The sequence below is a fragment of the Haliotis rufescens genome, unplaced genomic scaffold (assembly GCF_023055435.1).
Source record: "Haliotis rufescens isolate VD_foot unplaced genomic scaffold, xgHalRufe1.0.p SCAF_10, whole genome shotgun sequence".
NCBI classification, from domain to species: domain Eukaryota; kingdom Metazoa; phylum Mollusca; class Gastropoda; order Lepetellida; family Haliotidae; genus Haliotis; species Haliotis rufescens.
Window position 1 is genome coordinate 41,947,201 of NW_025963780.1, and position 22,534 is coordinate 41,969,734.

Sequence of the window (22,534 nt, forward strand, 5' to 3'; positions counted from 1 at the left end):
TCTTACAGTTTGCGGAAAGGGAGTGGTGATGAATGATATACATGAGGCGAGCGGAGCGTTATGCTCGCTCACCGGAAGACAATAATTAAGTGATGCTCCATTTGAAGCCGACTCGTTACGTCCTGACGTTCCGGAAAGCCTGCTTGGTTGAGATACTGAAGTTAAAACACATCTGTGACGTCATTCTATTGTTTGAACGCTCCATTATTTTTCAGGAATGGAGAGTTGCTTGTCAACTGTACATTATCTTGAAGCAGCATTTGAATTTTTCAAATATTTTCAACTACAGAATATTTTGTCAAAGTGTAAAAGTAGGGATGAGTTTTAAGTAGGGGAATATCCTCGTAACTCTCCATTCCTTAAAAATAATGGGCCTCGGCCCCTGCGGGGCCTCTGCTCCATTATTTTTAAGGAATGGAGAGTTACTCGGATATTCCCGTATACATAACAACAATGATACTGAAGTTTACAACAATGACTTGAATTCTGATATTCAGCGTCAATCTTTCACGGCGGAGCAAATTTCACAGAACGTGGTCATTGTGAGACATTTTACGCGCGCTTTAAATGGATGTGCGTCTCAGACCTCATACAGAAATACCAGCCAATTCTTTCACTGAGAACAAAACATGTTTATCTTGATGCCTTCCAGGACCAAGACATCTGGTGACAGGACCTTCCCAACAGCAGGCCCATATATGTGGAATAATCTACCTTTGCAACTTCAGGTGGTCAAGCTCGCTGACTTGGGTGATGCATGTGATCGTATCTAAATTGCGTGGCTCGATGATATTTACAGACCGCCGTCATATAGCTGGATTATTGCCGAGTGCGGTTTTAAACAACAAACAAACAAACGAAACATTCGCTCAATTCAGGAACTTGCAACCTTTAAGAATCCACTGAAAAAACTCTATGAAGTGTAGATACTTAATCGATTTTTCTGTCATAACATTATTCAGACTCAAAGCAATTTACTAGGTATTAGAGCTGTTTAATATTTTAGTGATAGATGAAAGTTACCACGTAAATGAAATAATTTACAATTTGTGCAACCTAAATGTTTTGGGGACCAATTTGTACCTCATATGTCGGAGGTAACAACCTAAGTGAAACAAAGTTCTTCTCGGTACCACTTGAACTTACAGTGATGATAGTGCTCCTATATAGGTCAATGTACTCGCACCTCGAAGAAGGCATAAAGACAATTAGTGTTAACGGTTTAGTAAACTGAGAATTATAGTCAGTTTCTAAAACTGACGATTGTAAATTTAGACATAGATTTAAGTAGATGTTTCTAAAACTACAACTGAAATTACGTAAATGCACAAACATTAAGACACAAATATATGAAAATGATATTTATAACAATAATCGTTAAGGCTTGTAAATGTCATACTTATTTACAACGATTGTTCAACTATGTGAAGACGCGAGTTTGAAGCATAAACAATTATATTAAGATCTACATCTCTCAAGTGTAATTATACCAGTATATTCAGCTCAACGTGTCATCAGTCCAATTATACAAGTAACTTCAGCACTACATCTCTTCAGTATAAACATATAAGCATATTTAAGCTCTACATCTCTCGAGTCCAATCATACACGTATTTTGAGCTCTACATGTCTTCAGTGTAACTTTAGAAGTAGATTAAGCTCTGAAATTTCTTCAGTGCAATTATGCAAGTTTATTAAGCTTTACATCTTGATGTGGGGTGCGGTCATACTATCACAGACAGTCAGCACAGGGGGTGTGGGGTGCGGTCATACTATCACAGACAGTCAGCGCAGGTGATGTGGGGTGCGGTCATACTATCATAGACAGTCAGAACAGGGGGTGTGGGGTGCGGTCATACTATCACAGACAGTAAGCACAGGGGATGTGGGATACGGTCATACTATCACAGACAGTCAGCACAGGGGGTGTCGGGTGCGGTCATACTATCACAGACAGTCAGCGCAGGTGATGTGGGGTGCGGTCATACTATCACAGACAGTCAGAACAGGGGGTGTGGGGTGCGGTCATACTATCACAGACAGTCAGCACAGGGGATGTGGGGTGCGGTCATACTATCACAGACAGTCAGCACAGGGTATGCGGGATGTGGTCATACTATCACAGACAGTCAGCGCAGGTGATGTGGGGTGCGGTCATACTATCACAGACAGTCAGCACAGGGGATGTGGGGTGCGGTCATACTATCACAGACAGTCAGCACAGGGGTGTGGGGTGCGGTCATACTATCACAGACAGTCAGCACAGGGGATGCGGGGTGTGGTCATACTATCACACACAGTCAGCACAGGGGGTGTGGGGTGCGGTCATACTATCACAGACAGTCAGCACAGGGGGTGTGGGGTGCGTTCATACTATCACAGACAGTCAGCACAGGGTATGCGGGATGTGGTCATACTATCACAGACAGACAGCGCAGGTGATGTGGGGTGCGGTCATACTATCACAGACAGTCAGCGCAGGTGATGTGGGGTGCGGTCATACTATCACAGACAGTCAGCACAGAGGATGCGGGGTGGGGTCATACTATCACAGACAGTCAGCACAGGGGGTGTGGGGTGCGTTCATACTATCACAGACAGTCAGCACAGGGGATGTGGGGTGCGGTCATACTATCACAGACAGTCAGCACAGGGGATGTGGGGTGCGGTCATACTATCACAGACAGTCAGCACAGGTGATGCGGGGTGCGGTCATACTATCACACACAGTCAGCACAGGGGATGTGGGATGCGGTCATACTATCACAGACAGTCAGCACAGGGGGTGTGGGGTGCGGTCATACTATCACAGACAGTCAGCACAGGGGATGTGGAATGCGGTCATACTATCACAGACAGTCAGCACAGGGGATGCGGGGGTGTGGTCATACTATCACAGACAGCGCAGGTGATGTGGGGTGCGGTCATACTATCACAGACAGACAGCACAGGGGATATGGGGTGCGGTCATACTATCACAGACAGTCAGCACAGGGGATATGGGGTGCGGTCATACTATCACAGACAGTCAGCACAGGGGATATGGGATGCGGTCATACTATCACAGACAGTCAGCACAGGGGATGTGGAATGCGGTCATACTATCACAGACAGTCAGCACAGGGGATGCGGGGGTGTGGTCATACTATCACAGACAGTCAGCACAGGGGATGCGGGGAGGGGTCATACTATCACAGACAGACAGCCCAGGGGGTGTTGGGTGCGGTCATACTATCACAGACAGTCAGCACAGGAGATGCGGTGTGCGGTTATAGTATCACAGACAGTCAGCACAGGGGATGTGGGGTGCGGTCATACTATCACAGACAGTCAGCGCAGGTGATGTGGGGTGCGGTCATACTATCACAGACAGTCAGCACAGAGGATGCGGGGTGGGGTCATACTATCACAGACAGTCAGCACAGGGGGTGTGGGGTGCGGTCATACTATCACAGACAGTCAGCACAGGGGATGTGGGGTGCGGTCATACTATCACAGACAGTCAGCACAGGGGATGTGGGGTGCGGTCATACTATCACAGACAGTCACCACAGGTGATGCGGGGTGCGGTCATATTATCACACACAGTCAGCACAGGGGATGTGGGATGCGGTCATACTATCACAGACAGTCAGCACAGGGGATGTGGGATGCGGTCATACTATCACAGACAGTCAGCGCAGGGGATGTGGAATGCGGTCATACTATCACAGACAGTCAGCACAGGGGATGCGGGGGTGTGGTCATACTATCACAGACAGCGCAGGTGATGTGGGGTGCGGTCATACTATCACAGACAGACAGCAGAGGGGATATGGGGTGCGGTTATACTATCACAGACAGTCAGCACAGGGGATATGGGGTGCGGTCATACTATCACAGACAGTCAGCACAGGGGATATGGGATGCGGTCATACTATCACAGACAGTCAGCACAGGGGATGTGGAATGCGGTCATACTATCACAGACAGTCAGCACAGGGGATGCGGGGGTGTGGTCATACTATCACAGACAGTCAGCACAGGGGATGCGGGGAGGGGTCATACTATCACAGACAGACAGCCCAGGGGGTGTTGGGTGCGGTCATACTATCACAGACAGTCAGCACAGGAGATGCGGTGTGCGGTTATAGTATCACAGACAGTCAGCACAGGGGATGTGGGGTGCGGTCATACTATCACAGACAGTCAGCACAGGGGGTGTGGGGTGCGGTCATACTATCACAGACAGTCAGCACAGGGGATGTGGGATGCGGTCATACTATCACAGACAGTCAGCACAGGGGATTTGGGGTGCGGTCATACTATCACAGACAGTCAGCACAGGGGATGTGGGATGCGGACATACTATCACAGACAGTCAGCACAGGGTATGCGGTATGTGGTCATACTATCACAGACAGTCAGCGCAGGTGATGTGGGGTGCGGTCATACTATCACAGACAGTCAGCGCAGGGTATGCGGGATGTGGTCATACTATCACAGACAGCGCAGGTGATGTGGGGTGCGGTCATACTATCACAGACAGACAGCACAGGGGATATGGGGTGCGGTCATACTATCACAGACAGTCAGCACAGGGGATATGGGATGCGGTCATACTATCACAGACAGTCAGCACAGGGGATGTGGAATGCGGTCATACTATCACAGACAGTCAGCACAGGGGGTGTGGGGTGCGGTCATACTATCACAGACAGTCAGCACAGGGGTGTGGGGTGCGGTCATACTATCACAGACAGTCAGCACAGGGGATCTGGGGTGCGGTCATACTACCACAGACAGTTAGCACAGGAGATGCGGGGTGCGGTCATACTATCACAGACAGTCAGCACAGGGGATGTGGGATGCGGTCATACTATCACAGACAGTCAGCACAGGGGATTTGGGGTGCGGTCATACTATCACAGACAAACAGCACAGGGGATGTGGGATGCGGACATACTATCACAGACAGTCAGCACAGGGTATGCGGGATGTGGTCATACTATCACAGACAGTCAGCGCAGGTGATGTGGGGTGCGGTCATACTGTCACAGACAGTCAGCGCAGTGTATGCGGGATGTGGTCATACTATCACAGACAGCGCAGGTGATGTGGGGTGCGGTCATACTATCACAGACAGACAGCACAGGGGATATGGGGTGCGGTCATACTATCACAGACAGTCAGCACAGGGGATATGGGGTGCGGTCATACTATCACAGACAGTCAGCACAGGGGATATGGGATGCGGTCATACTATCACAGACAGTCAGCACAGGGGATGTGGAATGCGGTCATACTATCACAGACAGTCAGCACAGGGGATGTGGGATGCGGTCATACTATCACAGACAGTCAGCACAGGTGATGTGGTATGCGGTCATACTATCACAGACAGTCAGCACAGGGGATATGGGGTGCGGTCATACTATCACAGACAGTCAGCACAGGGGATATGGGATGCGGTCATACTATCACAGACAGTCAGCACAGGGGATGTGGAATGCGGTCATACTATCACAGACAGTCAGCACAGGGGATGCGGGGGTGTGGTCATACAATCACAGACAAACAGCACAGGGGATGCGGGGTGGGGTCATACTATCACAGACAGACAGCCCAGGGGGTGTTGGGTGCGGTCATACTATCACAGACAGTCAGCACAGGAGATGCGGTGTGCGGCTATAGTATCACAGACAGTCAGCACAGGGGATGTGGGGTGCGGCCATACTATCACAGACAGCCAGCACAGGGGATTTGGGGTGCGGTCATACTATCACAGACAGTCAGCACAGGGGATGTTGGGTGCGGTCATACTATCACAGACAGTCAGCACAGGGGATTTGGGGTGCGGTCATACTATCACAGACAGTCAGCACAGGGGATGTTGGGTGCGGTCATACTATCACAGACAGTCAGCACAGGGGATGTGGGGTGCGGCCATACTATCACAGACAGTCAGCACAGGGGATTTGGGGTGCGGTCATACTATCACAGACAGTCAGCACAGGGGATGTGGGGTGCGGTCATACTATCACAGACAGTCAGCACAGGGGATGTGGGGTGCAAAGTAGAATAAAATGTTAAGGATGGACTATTGATGTCCGTCTTATCAGTGAGTGAGTGAGTGAGTGAGTGAGTGTGGTATTACGCAGCTTTTAGCAGCTATTTAAACCTTAATTATATTTTAAAACCAGTAATCATAAACTACCAAAATAAACAGGCCGATGGAAAAAAGATCCGAGCAAAGGATATGTACATTTTGTCACTCCCAAGTAATTAATGACGCATTCCACTATCGGATGTAATTCACTTTCAACCTAACAAACTGACACCCCATTTAATGTAACATTTTTCATGGACTTGAATCAAAGAGATTACGATATATATTAAAATTATTTGAAAATCTATAAAATTTAAAAAAATAGAACTAACGTTTATCATGCCCCACCCACCTTTAATCTCACCTCCCATTCTCTACCCTCACCCCTGCAAAATATATTGCAAGATTAATATGCCATACATGTAGTTACATGGAACGTAGTAATAATGTCCAAGTACTATTATAGACATGTACATGTTTTGTCATTTTATCATTACGTATATACATGTACACATGTATTATCAAGTACATATATTTTCATTCATTGTTCATATGTTTTTTTCAGTTTTCATCTTCTCCTGTACACGTGTACAGGAATGCTGTGCAATCAATCAATCCAAGTCGATCACTCCAATAAAATCCCTCGCTCCCAAAGCTGTGTGGGTAGACTAACTCCTAATAGAGATACTTTTTTTTATATATACTGATCGTAGATGACTGGAGATCGTGCAAAAAGAAAATTTCATGCGTCCACGTTTAGCTATGTCCAGCCATATTGGTTTCACACATGGGCCGGGCACTCTGATGTGATATAACCACAAGGATATACTCCATAACGGCATGCACAAAAAGAGACAAAAGCACGAATATAGATTGCGAGGTGACCCTTTACATATACACAAACTGATGTATACAAATGGACATGTATATGGAAAAAGACGAATAACGAACCACATGCAGTTAGTTATTTGTTGACGTGAATAAAGCCCAACCTCTTGTAAAAAAACATGCTATTGTATGTGCAGTATTACTATTTTAATTAATCATTCAGGTGTTTTTACAAATTTAGGATATCAAAGGATATACGCAGACATGCACACACAACCTATCCACCAGTGTCGAAAACAACACACGAAAAAATGGTGATCTGTTGATCTGTTCAGCAAGCCTCTAAATTAACGTAGACTCTATGAATTGAAATTATTTCCTAAAAAAGGTAAGTGGCTTTTGTTAGATGATCGGGACTGGAGAGATGTAGAGAGTCTGCTGGAGCACCTGACTACCTGACTACCCTTAATACAAGAATGAACTGACCCTATAACCTGATTAAGCTATGAGAGTATTATACCCGAGATAGAGATAGATATGTATAGACAACTAATTACGACAATTAAATTAGGTAAGTGGCTTTTGATACATGATCGGGACATGTAGAGAGTCTGCTGGAGCACCTGACTACCTGACTACCCTAAATTCAAGAATGAACTGACCCTATAACCTGATTAAGCTATGAGAGTATTATACCCGAGATAGAGATAGACAGACAACTAATTACGATAATTAAATTAGGTAAGTGGCTTTTGATACATGATCGGGACATGTAGAGAGTCTGCTGGAGCACCTCTTTACGGCGGGTGGCACCGGTCTGAAGAAATCTGGACTTGCAAAACAATTATAGACTTGCATAAGGCTCTTTTGGATCGTTGTGCTTCACGGTTTGATTAACGCTTAGTCTCTGAAAATATATTATTTTGATAACAAGCAAATGCATTTACTTTGAAAAGGAGCCCTAGTGAGATGGAAATTTCAACCCAAAACAGTGGGAAATCTAGGCTTGCTGAATATAGGGCTATACCATTACAGTAAGGGCTGGGTGAAAGGGAAAATAGTATGATCCACGGACTGTGAGACAGACTAACGAGCCACGTGGTGTTTGCCGTCTAAATATTTAGGGCCAAGCAAATCGAGCCATCTGAGACAGTGACTCCACGGCTGTTGACACCCATCAGATACCAGTCACTACTTCTCTTTCCCAAAGTGAGTGAGTGAGTTGGGTTTAACGCCGCTTTTAACATTATTCCAGTTATATCACGGCGTGTCAGCTTAATGTGGGAGCAAAGCCCGAAGTGATGCAGGTCTAAGACGTTTACCACTTCGGTGAAACCCACGAGCACGGGTATGGTGCTGACAAACCTAGAAACATAATCGGGGCGAACCGGGATTCGAACCCACAATCATAGGTTTCTGGCGTGCCCAAGGGACGCAACTCTGCACAGCGAATCGCGGCGCCTTAGACGACTGGGCCACCCGTGCCCCCTCTTTCCCAAAGAAAATTATAACGAGAAATGTCGGAAGTGTATATTTCTAACCCTACATAATTACTATTTAGATACATGTTTCAACTTCAAAGTGATCAATGTACCTCGAGTACAAGAAGGCAATATTCATATATGTGATGCTGGTACAATTTTGTGTCACCATTGTGTAGCGTAGCATTATTATGAATATCAAATCACAATAACACATATTTTTTAAAACAGACGAATTGTGTGTTGGTAATGCTCTACATTAACAATCCCGAAAGTAAAATAACCCCATTATTATACCACTGTGCCCTAGCTTGTTCTATTGAGCCAACAGTCCAAACTCAAGACTCAGCAACATATCAGAATACACTGGCCCAGGCTGACCCAAGCGAGATTTTGTCGGTTCTCCATGCGATACCGTAGTCTGTCCCCAAGTCTTTCACCATGACTGTGGAATATATATTTTGTAGGTAACTCCTTTTACTAAAAGCCTAGAAGATCAAACTAACCAAGCCTAGTTTGCTTGATTCCAAAACAGAAAAAGAGGAAAGGTCCTTTCGAATAAAAAATATACTTATTTTAAAGAAATGTTTTCATTGACTAAGTGTTAGTCTATCTGTCTCCAAAGTCCTAGATAATAAATTTGAAACGGGTTCCAAGTCAAGAATGATTGCCTAAGTCCTTGTCCTAAAATCAAACATTGTTCTGTGCTCCATTTGGTTTCTATTGAGTAGATTTATGATTTTAACTACGAAAATAGTATTTCTCGGATGTTGATTGATTTCCGATGTGGGTATTTAGAGATTGTGAGTGAGTTGGGTTTAACGCCGCTTTTAACAGTATTCCAGTTATATCACGGCGTGTCAGCTTAATGTGGGAGGAAAGCCCGAAGTGATGCAGGTCTCAGACGTTTACCACTTCGGTGAAACCCACGAGCACGGGTATGGTGCTGACAAACCTAGAAACATAATTGGGGCGAACCGGGATTCGAACCCACAATCATAGGTTTCTGGCGTGCCCAAGGGACGTAACTCTGCACAGCGAATCGCGGCGCCTTAGACGACTGGGCCACCCGTGCCCCCGTATTTAGAGATAACAAAATAATATGAAATATATATAATTTAGGATGTAACTTAGGTATTTGCACGTCTAAAAACTGTATTTTGGAGTCTACCAAAGAAGATCTTCAACACCTTATATTGTATATTGTTTTTAAATGTCTCGCCTTATTAACATGTTCCTCATTTCAATATTGTATTCAATTCCACACATGACTGTACACAACATTTACATATTTACCTGTATACGACGGCTACATGGGCAAGTATAACTGTAAACACAGACTTGTGTTTGTTTAACATATTTGTGTGTTAAAACACGTGTTATTTTGAAGGGAAATATAAACATTTAATCTGTTCAGGCAACGAATTCTAACTATTTCCTGAATAAAATATTATTTAAAACGCATAAGCTTACCTCGTGCTAAAATGTGTGTCCCGGTCAATATCAAAGAGCCAGGACAAAAGAACACCCAGGCATACAAATATTATTCAGCGTCATGTTACACCAGATGTTGTTTTCAACCAATACTCATGTTGCAGACAAAGAAATATGAAACATCAATGTTGGAGAATAACCCATTTCGATTTTCCAACGAAACAAATTCCAGATGTAATCAGTGATAACGCAATTGTTGCCTCAGGTGAATATATGATGTGATGCCGAAACAGTAAGCTCTTGTCGTTTGCCACCTGGGACCACGTATATATATCATGTATGAAATGTATTGACAGAGAGTATTGTCAACGAAGTAGAACTTTGATATATATATATATATATAACAGCTGCAATATATATTATACATATTCTAGTGGTGGGAATTTGCTGGGATGAGAGCAGTTGTTGTGACGCAGAAGTTATCAGTGTAGGTTCCATTTACCTGTTCTGGCATTTATACAAAACCATGGCAGTTGGTGCCAGCTGATGATTACTCTCCATCAGATGACAAGCAGCTGCAGGCGACGCATCAATAATTCCACAAAAAGAGAGAAATACAAACATTAACACAAACAACTCCATTCATCTTTTAAGTTTCAAGACAATAAACTGCGCTAAAGATTATCACTTTTCTGAGATTCTATTGTATTTAAACATGTACCGTCCATGTTTCGAGCTATAACTTTGGTGTGTATTTTCCTTCATATCAGCAATGTGTTTATAACCAACCATCCGAATCTAGCATGGTTTTGTAAGGTTAGGTCTACTTTTGCCTACAGGGAAGTTTGCCAATAGTCATATAATTGGTAAACACTGCTAGTAATGTGTATATAGAAACTATAAAGAATATAATATTTTGTGACTTAACGTTGAGTAGTGGATAGGTGAGACAGTTATTGATATCATAATATTAATGAATGCAACTCATAGGATAGTTATAGGAGATTTACATTAGAAACTGCACTCCTGAGTAGATTCCGATGGTTGTTTAGTAACACAAGACCACTGATCATACCAAACACAAAGATTAAGAAACAGGTTCATTATTTAAGCTACAATTAATTCGAGATAACATAAGGGGGAAATAAGTGTTAAGTCAAAGTGTAAACCCAGGTTGTACAACAATGTATCAACTGGATTTCGAAGGATTTATGTGTAATGTGAAATTCATTGGAGCTTGATGGGATATGGGACACATTCGTTAGCAAGAAGTAAGACTTTCTAGATTTTATTTACTTACAGCAATAAATTGTTCTTAAATGGTTGTGTGATCTCTCTTTGTTATAATTATGTATTCTGTGTTATGGATCCACTCGTACCAACTCTTTTTTTACCGCCATCCTGGGTGGGTCGACAATGTAAATGGAGGGGTAAACTTGAAATTGCATACATCACTGGTGCATGAAGTTGTTTTGATAACGCTGATGGCGAACTGCACTGATGAGGCCCTATATATGGTATATTTCATCTTGAAGATAGTTAATTACAATTACAAACAATAACAAAAACAATGTTGAGTGTAAGTAACTAAAACAATCAAGTAATAATAGTCCATTCTAATCGCAATAAGCAACATCTCTTATTTCTCAAGATTTACTTTCATTGTAACTAGTGCATGGCGGAGGGATATGTGATGTCAATAAACTTGGTTATGGTTTAGTTCTTGGGGCGTGTCTGAATTCAAATGACAGTTCAGATATCCTAAAACTGTCTTGTCAGCAAATCTCGCTGCTCTGCGTGGGGTAGATACCAGAGAGAAGCATGCCGCCGCAGCCAGAAATACGACACCTACTACTACCTCCTGAAGGAAGCCTTGGGCATCACGTGCGTCAGGGAGCCGGCGCAATGTGATTGGTCGTTAACATTTGTACAAGGCGGATGAAATGAATAGTTTTTTCGACTATTTTCTGCTTCAGAAACTCGACGTTTTTCCTTACACTCCCTGGACGCTCACCAATTATTCACTTTTGATGAATTGTTGGTCGTTTTTCCGTCCATTGCCCACGTACGAAAAGGGAAACGTTTTTGTGTTTTCAGTGTGAAAGGCTAGTATTTAGTCCACATTTACCGTACTTTCGGTGGATAACTTCGACATTTGCTCTGTGTGTAAAGCTTCATATCTCACTTCCATTAGTCAAAATCGGTAAAATCTTCTTATCAAATATTTCGAAAGCATTTCTGGCAGCTACATTGTGTTTACGCATTTAGGGTTTTATAGGAATGAAAGCTTTGCTGCCCTGTGATGAAAGAGTAATACATGCCTTTGTCCAAACCATTTTGGTATCATCATTAATCCCAAATATTTATATGCGTGAACAACTTTTATTTCTGTAACAAATGGTATACTTGGAATAGCACTTTCTTAGTAAAGTACAGATTACTCGTATTTTTTGGTTTGAGTCCCGTCGGGGATTCGAACCCACACTGCAACGGAGGCTTCCACAAAATGAAAGTCCGACAACTGCTGGTCTAGATCACGTACTTTGTGGACCCCTCTGACAAGTGTAAAGTGGATGTGAAACCCGGAACCCAGGGCCTCAACAGACATGCGTAGTGGCACCCGGAACTCAGGAGGTCGCAAGACATGCGTAGTGGCACCCGGAAGTCAGGAGGTCAACAGACATGCGTAGTGGCACCCAGAAGTCAAGACGTCAACAGACATACGTAATGACATCAAGACACGTTACAACACGGCTGCAGTGGTAAACCTTTTTTTGCAGTACAGCGTGTAAACCTATTTGCTGTTAAACAGAATTTCTGCACTTGTACACGGCAGCCGTAATTCAAAATTGACATATCGTTTTCGGTTTCAACTGAATCAGTAAATGCGCTATGGTATCATTGGATTTTCTGGTCCATTTAAATGGTTGTGCGAATTGTGTGAGTGACGGGTCCTGCCTGTAGGGCAGGACATGTTACCGTTTTCGCGGTCACCTGGTGTCATCACTCATTTTAAGTGATCCATTCATATAATTTTCACTGCCTTTTACTCTTAATGGAATCGTGTTATGCTCTGAGGGTGACGATCTACATTTCTAAAATTGCTAAAACTCCACATGGCCGGATCTGGCCTTACCATGTTCACAGTGAATTCATGCCAACTCACAGCCCCATTACCTCCCGTGGTTGTAACTAGGTAGCGGAATATGGACCAATTCAAAAGAGGACTAACGAAAACAAACTATGTTTAGTGTCGACCAAACGCAGCCTAAGAGAAATCGGCCATCCCCTCTTTCCTCGTTTATGCAGACAGGAGCCCAGTCCAGTTCTAGCAGCTGACTACTTCCTGTATCTACAATTGAAAAATAACACTATTATTTAATAAAATATAATATTTACTTTAAAATTCTGTGTCAGTGAAAGTAGCTGTGTGCCTACTGCTCGAAGGATTCCTGAATTCCGACATGGTGATAGCCGCTGTTTATATGTGCTTACCTGACTTGGCCTTTACTGCCATGAGATATGAATAGATACACCATGAAATATGAGTAGATACACCATGAGATATGAATAGATACACCATGAGATATGAGGAGATACACCATGAGATATGAGGGATACACCATGAAATATGAATAGATACACCATGAAATATGAGTAGATACGCCATGCGATATAAGGAGATACACCATGATATATGAGGAGATACACCATGAGATATGAGGAGATACACCATGAAATATGAATAGATACACCATGAGATATGAGGAGATACACCATGAGATATGAGGAGATACACCATGAGATATGAGGGATACACCATGAAATATGAATAGATACACCATGAAATATGAGTAGATACACCATGCAATATGAATAGATACACCATGAGATATGAGGAGATACACCATGAGATATGAGGGATACACCATGAGATATGAATAGATACACCATGAAATATGAGTAGATACACCATGAGATATGAATAGATACACCATGAGATATGAGGAGATACACCATGAGATATGAGGGATACACCATGAAATATGAATAGATACACCATGAAATATGAATAGATACACCATGAGATATAAGGAGATACACCATGATATATGAGGAGATACACCATGAGATATGAGGAGATACACCATGAGATATGAGGGATACACCATGAAATATGAGTAGATACACCATGCGATATGAATAGATACACCATGAGATATGAGGAGATACACAATGAGATATGAGGAGATACACCAAGAGATATGAGGAGATACACCATGATATATGAGGAGATACACCATGAGCTATGAGGAGATACACCATGAAATATGAATAGATACACCATGAGATATGAGTAGATACACCATGAGATATGAGTAGATACACCATGAGATATGAGGAGATACACCATGAAATATAAATAGGTACATAATGCGGTAAAAGGCAACTATGCTTGCCGTAAAATGCGACTAATGGGATCGGGTGGTCAGGATCGCTGACTTGGTTGATGCATGTCATTGTATCCCAATTGCGTGGATCGATGTTCATGTTGTAAAACACTGGATTGTCTGGTCCAGACTCGATTATTTACAGACCGCCGTCATATAGTTTGAATATTGCTGAGTGCGGCGTTAAACAACAAACAAACATGTCTAAGTATATAAACTAGTGTCCAAACGAAACGATACCAACTTATTTTCAAAATTGTTTTTTACTAAGTGAATTGTCTAGTATGAAAACATGCCAATTCGTATTGCACATCCCAAACACAGCATAGTCGATAAAAAATACCGGGAACACGTGATCACTTCCGGGAAAAAACGTAAATTTCGTGAGAGTGACATTTCCCTCTCTAGCATGTTCTGCAAGTGCATAAAAAAAATAAAACGGCTGATCAGACACGTTGATATCACAGCAACAAAAAGAACACAAGATATGCCACGTTTGACAGCCATCGAGAGAGAGAGAGCCGTTGGAATGGTCCAACAAGGAGCGTCACACGTCGACGTCGCCAGAAGGTTGGGCTGCGCACGCATCACAATCACCAGGTTGATGCAGTGGTTACGTCAGACAGGTCAGACGTCAGACAGGCCCAGGAGTGGAAGACCACGAGTAACCACGCCCCGTGAAGATCGTTACATCCGGGTATTACACCTGAGGAACCGCACCGTAACTGCGACGTCCACGGCGGCTACAGCACTGGGACACAGGATCAGTCGACAGACCGTCTACAGGAGACTACGGCAGTATGGTATCCGGCCACGTCATCCCTACCGCGGACCGTTCCTGACGCCTCGACACCGGAACAACAGACTGATCTGGGCCAGGCGAGTTCGACGTTGGCAACGGCGGGACTGGGCACGTGTTATGTTCTCTGATGAGAGCAGATTCCTCATCTTTAGAAACGATGGACGGCAGCTTGTATACCGACGATTTGGTGAACGTTTGGCGCCTAACTGTATCCAACAGGTCCGCCCGTTTGGAGGTGGAGGGTTAATGGTTTGGGGTGGCATATGTGGTGACGTCAAAACGATGCTTGTCGTAATTCGTGGAAACCTGAATGCACAGCGTTATCTTGATGACATCCTACGGCCTGTTGTGGTGCCCTTTATTCAGCAACAGCCTCGTGGACTCCTTTTCCAACATGACAATGCAAGGCCACACACAGCAAGATTGACACAGAACTTCCTTGCCAACGCCAACGTACAGGTTTTGCCATGGCCCGCATGTTCACCGGACATGAATCCCATCGAGCACTTATGGGACCACCTCGATCGGCAAATCCGACGTCGCCGTGTGCCTCCAGTCAACGTCCAGGACTTGAAACGATGTCTCCTCGAGGAATGGCAACGCATCACTCCCAACGTCATCAGACGTTTGACGTCATCAGTCCGTAGGCGTGTTCTGTCATGTATTGATGCTCACGGTGGACATACCCGCTACTGACTTGACTTTGAGACGTGTGGTGTGACATTTCCCGTTGTTTCTGTGATCAGTGCTCTAACGAAATGTTCATTTTTCGACCCCACCCATCTTTAAAGGCTTGTCATATTGGTTGTACAGATTTTATTGAAATGAAATTTTTGTACAGATGTTGTGAAAGGATTTGTCAAAAGCATAACACCAATCCTAAACTTCTGCATTGTTTAGTTTTTCTTTTATGTCGTTGCAAACAGGTGGTATCGTTTCTTTTGGACACTTGTTTATATTGTGGCATGATCTAACATATAAGTACTCGTATTTGAAGGCAAGTGTCTCAGGGTGGGAATAATATGGCGTTAGAACACGAAGCATGCACTTTGCTGGAGCATATAAAGTGCCATGCAGCTTTGGAACGGGGATATAAGAAAAACGGAGAGAAAGGGTTGTGGGGGCTAGTTGATATACAGTTTGTGCATTTTCTCTGTCCTGTGTATCATACAGAGTAAACTTCACATTATTAACTCTCTAATTACAAGACATCTTGTCTGAAGGATTAATCTTAACTTTTCTAATATTTGGAAACAATTCTGAGTCACTTTCACGTCAAACGTGCAATAAGTTAACCCATGTGTTACACACATGTGCCAGTGTTTTTACCCCGAATTAAGCGATGACTACATTCCTGCAGTTATTATTAACTCTGAATTGACGGACAAAGACCATATCCTTCGTTAATTGCCATGTCTTGCAAGGTGCCTTTGCTCGGCAAGATATTGAGGTCATGAGATGACACAAAGCAAGTCATTTGCGAGGTGTTATATTCTCCTCATGCAGTTCATATATAGTAGGAAGAAACATTCAGAGACATAAATATATACCTCCAGACAGAGCTACGTGATATTTCCACTGATATGGCTGAGGTCACCAACATAAATATGTGTGGAGGCACGACCACAAAGCGTTGGACCCTGATATATTTAACTTGTCACTTCGTGAAGGTAACTAAGTTATTACGACTACAAATACGTTCATACCCTGTTGCTGTTTTTTAAACAAGGGTACTACAGCGGCGGAGGGGGTTATGTGCTGAGTAAGGAAGCGCTGAGGAGATATGGGGAGAAGGGTCGTGATCCCAAATTGTGCAGGCGTGATGGTGGTTCAGAAGATGTAGCATTCGGCAAGTGCATGTAGAACCTGGGGATGAGGACGGTCTACAGACGTCCTGGCGTTTGGTATACGGTGCTGACGGGGCGAAACAGGTATGAGAGAGTGTGTAAGTTAGTTTGAGTTGAACACCGCAATTCGCTGTGCAGATGCGTCCCTCATGCGCGACAGACACCTAAGATCGTTGGTTAGAATCCTAGATTCACCTTGATTGTGTCTAGGTTTGTCAGCACCACACCTGTTAATCGTTTAATTATAAGACCAGCATCACTTCGGGCTTTCGTGAAGAGGATACGATACAGATAAAATACTGTTTAAAGCGGAGCCAATAAACACACTCAAACTTATATTTCTGATCGATGAAGATCGATGCTTCATACGTCACATAGATGTTGGATGAGAAATGAAAAATAATAAACAAGTATGTCAGAAATAATTAAATGATAAGGCCGAACAACAGCTTATGATGCTGGAGACATAAATTGCCTGATTGAAATTAGCCTCTATACCGGCATACTGAACACTATCAAACGAATATGACAAATCTAATAAATTATCTTGCTCTGCCTGTCTTTGGTCTTTGGTCAAACCAGAACACCCCAAAATGTTTCTATCAACCCTTCCTGTTATTCTTTAGAAGGAACACTTAAAATCAATTGCTATTTTAAGGTTTAAAGTGTGGTAAATATATTTCATATTTTATGGATGGGACGGTGTGTGTTGAGTGAGTGAGTGGTTAAATTGCTGCTGTCAACGTTCATTCCCAATTGCTCTGCGTGTTGGATTCGGTGGTGGTTTGTTAGAGACAGAAAGTTGTTCGTCACTGCTTCAAGACAAATAGTTGTTTTCTCTGAATCGATCCATTGTTACGCCCATTCTTTGCTACGCATTTTTCACTACGTATTCTTCAGGACGCAGTTTTTCCAGAACTTCAGCATGTCCAGGTAAAAATATTGTGTGTAAAACATAGGGGGAAATTGTGTTTTTCAAGTTTGTTTGGAACAATATGAGATGTTCGAGCCGTACGCTGTGGTATATGTTTCAGGGAGCCGAGAGTATATCCGACTTCGCCATACCCTTCCACTACGTGGCCCCTCACCGCTTGTTATTGCTAGAATACTACATCTACCATCTCCGACCATACGGTAGTGGGATCGGCCTGAAGGACATGAACAGACACAGCTAGTGACCCCCCCCCCCCCCCCCCCCCCTGCACCTTCTAGTACAGGCCACTGGTAACAATGACACTGAAATGATACAGCTGTTGTGCCTTTATATATAATTTCGAAGTATTTGCAGTATATATAATATTACTATAATTCTACTATCATTTCATTGGTATAATTTTTTACTTGTGTGTGTCTCCCATGATTTTTACCAGTGTTCGCGACAATGAGCCACGCATGCCCTGGTTACATCATTGGCTAGATATTAACTACTGACTAGGTTTACCGGATTCAACAATACTAAACAAATGCAATGTAATGCATTACGTATGTATGCATTAAGTCAACACTGGTTTCTGCATTTCGTTATCCATGTATGTGTGACGTCAACACTGGTTTCTGCATTTCGTTATCCATGTATGTGTGACGTCAACACTGGTTTCTGCATGGCATCATCTATGTATGTGTGACGTCAACACTGGTTTCTGCATGGCATCATCTATGTATGTGTGACGTCAACACTGGTTTCTGCATGGCATCATCTATGTATGTGTGACGTCAACACTGGTTTCTGCATGGCATCATCTATGTATGTGTGACGTCAACACTAGTTTCTGCATGGCATCATCTATGTATGTGTGACGTCAACACTGGTTTCTGCATGGCATCATCTATGTATGTGTGACGTCAACACTGGTTTCAACATTGCATCATCTATGTATGTGTGACGTCAACACTGGTTTCAACATTGCATCACTTATGTATGTGTGACGTCAACACTGGTTTCAACATTGCATCACTTATGTATGCATTACGTCAACACTGGTTTCTGCATGGCATCGTCTATGTATGCATTACGTCAACACTGGTTTCTGCATGGCATCGTCTATGTATGCATAACGTCAACACTGGTTTCTGCATGGCATCGTCTATGTATGCATTACGTCAACACTGGTTTCTGCATGGCATCGTCTATGTATGCATTACGTCAACACTGGTTTCTACATTTCATTACAATATTTATTTATCAAATGATATTATTGATACAGTATTAAATAAAACCAACTAGAAGCAGCATACTGTCCCAGATAATGATATGATCATATCAAAATCAAAGGTAAGTTTATTGTTCATTAAAATACATGATGTATTGATAAGAACTCCTTCCTGTTGATTTCAAGGCAGCAGAAGTATACAGACATGAACAAATTATCCGTTATACTGAACAGAACGTCGAACTAGAAACTTGAACAGCACTGTATAACACAGTGCGAAGCACAGTCATAGAACATCCTTTACCATGGACTGTGAATTTGATGAGTGCTCCACAAACAAAGAAACTTGCCTGTTCAGTGACCATCAACAGGACATTTTGAGAGAACCAGAATTACAGTTTGGATGTCGCCAGCAAGCCAACTTGACGCTGAGACCATTGCAGCCATGCATGGTCATATAAGGATATTACTCATGTGTCAATGAATTCAGTCATGAATCAGAGGAACAACTCTGGAGCAGATATACCGTTGAGCATCCTCCATCACCCGCACAAAAAGCACCATCGTCTTGCATGGCCACACCTCGCACCGCGCAACACTATTTTATACTCCTCTCTGAAAGACCGAGTGAAGAGATGAGTAACAAGCATTTTAACGAAAGGAAGGAAAATGTGACTCTGAGGTTTTTACAGGTAAAGTTTTCTTCAAAGTCATTTCTTTAAGCTAATATGTTCTCAGCCTCATTATTGAAGGGTCACCTAGGTATGTAGTGTGTCAAACGTGAACATATGCCTACAAGTTAAAAGATCTGAGAACGTTGACAACGTGATTAACAGTTGAAGAACACGTTGTCACATTGATTGTGTATTTCAATATAAATGGACAACGACTATTAAAATCAATGAATATTGCAAGATTGAAGGTGGTGGAAAAATCTACTAAAACACACGAGTGAGCGCAACTAGCGGTTAAGCCCTTGCACGTGCAATACATGAAAAGTAACAGTTCATGTGGGTATAAATGGCTCATGCCAGTTCCAACTGAACTCCACATTGGATTTGAAAATGCGACGTTTTTTGAATACTTTTATCTCTTTTTGTCTGCGTGACCCCTCACAAAATTACGCTGATTAGCCTTAAACTGCCGGGAAAAAGAAAACATATACCCACGTTTGATGGTGGCTATAAAAGAAACAAACAAGAGATAGTGACATGATGATGGTGTATTTGATACGGGTATCGTGGTTGTGTGTTGGACCTTAAGTTATCAGTGTTTCGACAACTCCTTTCAGTCTAGTAACGTTTCGATAACGTTTGCAATAATTTGGTCAAATCCAGTTTCAAGTGTATACTTCGTTCGCCCGGCAGTTTGGTTTAAGGTTTAAGATTGTTTTTGAACCTGACTTAAGAGTACAGACACAAATGATCGTTGTTAATATATTCGTAAAAATATCCCATGTACTCCTATAAACATATTCGCCTATGTTCGTGAGTGTGAACTTCCATCGTCTTCGAAAGTGGCATTGTACATCCTTGATGTTAAAAAGCACAATGTTGTGAAATATATGTCAAGCAATATACATGTATCTAATACATAAATGCATGCGAAGCATGGATAGGGCGTGACTCAATACAAACACTTGGTACACAAATGTCATTCTTTTGTTTCCTTTGTTTGAAAATTGTACGGGGATTGAGTAAAGTCTATTTTTCTGATTTTAGGTTTCTTTTCTTTTTTGGGCTTTTCCTTTTTAACTTTCCTAATTTTTCTGCGTTTCTTCACGACTTCCCCTCCTTCTCCCATTGCGGTTGTCTCCTCTCCTCGCTCCATTGATGTAACTGCAACATCGCCAGTAACCTCATCGTCCTCCTCCTCCTCCTCTTCATCATTTTCTGTTTCATCTTCATCTTCCTCCATTTTCTCATTTTCTTCATCACTCGCTTCTGAGTTATCTGGCACTGTTAGGTTCTCCAGCCCTTCAGATACTTCTGGGTGAGGCTCCTCAATCATCACTTCCGGTTTGAGTTCAGAGGTCGGAAGTTCCCGAGTGTCTATGTCCTCTGATACAAATCTTGTATCAGATTCCGAACCTTCCTCCGTGTGAGTTCCAGCGTTGCTTACTTCGTTACCAGAATTATATATGTTATCATCATTATCCAACGAAGGCTCGGCTCTTACCTGATATGAAGTTTCTCTAAGAGACCCGAGGCTGTCACCTTCTACCATCCTCATCTCATCGTCTCCAGGAGATTCCACGTCAACTTTGTCTTCATCATCTACATCACCAGAAAGGCCAGACGGTTCATGTCTCATTCGGTCCGGGTCCATGCTGTGTCCGTCCTTATTATCATCTCCTTCCTCAAGAGTGTCCTCTTTTACATCTTCCAAATCATGCCTCATTCGGTCTGGGTCCATGCTGTGTCCGTCCTTATTATCATCTCCCTCCTCAAGAGTGTCCTCTTTTACATCTTCCAAATCATGCCTCATTCGGTCTGGGTCCATGCTGTGTCCGTCCTTACTATCATCTCCCTCCTCAAGAGTGTCCTCTTTTACATCTCCCAAATCTGGCTCTCCTTCGATATCACTACCTGCAGTAGGTTGTGTTTCCTTGTCCTCTTCTTCACCAGCCGTGTTCACCTCTTCTGGCATTACTTCATTGTCATCATCTTTGTCATCATTTAACCCATCCTCTGTTTCATCTATCTCCTCCCCTCCCGTTTCAATCAGAGTTCCCCCTTCATCCCCACATATATTCGTGGTAACGTCACCAACCTGGTCATCATTTTCCTTATCCTCCAGATCTATAATCATATCTGTGGGATCTTCCTCAAATGGTGCAACATCTTTCAACTGTTTCGTGTGACTCCCCCTCCCCGACTTCTCCAGTAGTTGAGGAGTCTTTCTTGGTATTTCCTTTGTCCCACACACTGCAACAAAGAGCGAATGGTATGAAGGTGAACACAGAACATTCTCAGGCCAAAACAACACGGGTCGTATTATTCGTTTTAAACTAGATATAACTACATTTTTGTTGTGAGCATTGTAATTCCTGCATTCTGGTTATCTGACATGGTCACGTGTTATTGCATTCATTACCCAATGAATGTTAATAAAGTAAGCCACGCACACCGACGCGGACTACGGTCATCACTACGCACGGAATGTCGCAGAATTCCAATAATGATTCCCTTTCTACTAACCGGTATCACCTATATTATCAGGCCTGGTAACATTCCAGTGCTATTTTTCTGAATCAAACATACCAACAACAAAACAATAGTGCCGTCTTTCAACACTCACTGCATCAACACCGTCATCACACAATCTCATGTCTTCCGGTTTCATTTCTAACTCGCATTTTTCAACTACATCTTCCAGTTCTCAGAAAACTAATGTTTGAATCTGGCGGTTACTGACGATGATATTTTGAACCTTCTCCTTGACCTATTTGAT

At 43.0% G+C, this 22,534-nt stretch overlaps 1 protein-coding gene across 1 annotated transcript in view; it reads right to left on the reverse strand.

The window, feature by feature from the left end:
- Window positions 1–19,168: 19,168 nt before the first annotated feature.
- Window positions 19,169–22,534, reverse strand: part of LOC124146709 (protocadherin gamma-A2-like) — a 28,199-nt gene continuing 24,833 nt past the window's right edge. The window contains exons 13-14 of the mRNA XM_048386132.1: window positions 21,854–22,008; window positions 19,169–19,696 (exon numbers count right to left, since the gene is read on the reverse strand). Of these exons, the coding sequence (XP_048242089.1) occupies window positions 19,685–19,696; window positions 21,854–22,008 (167 nt within the window). The 3' untranslated portion in view covers window positions 19,169–19,684. The remainder of the gene's footprint in view (window positions 19,697–21,853; window positions 22,009–22,534) is intronic.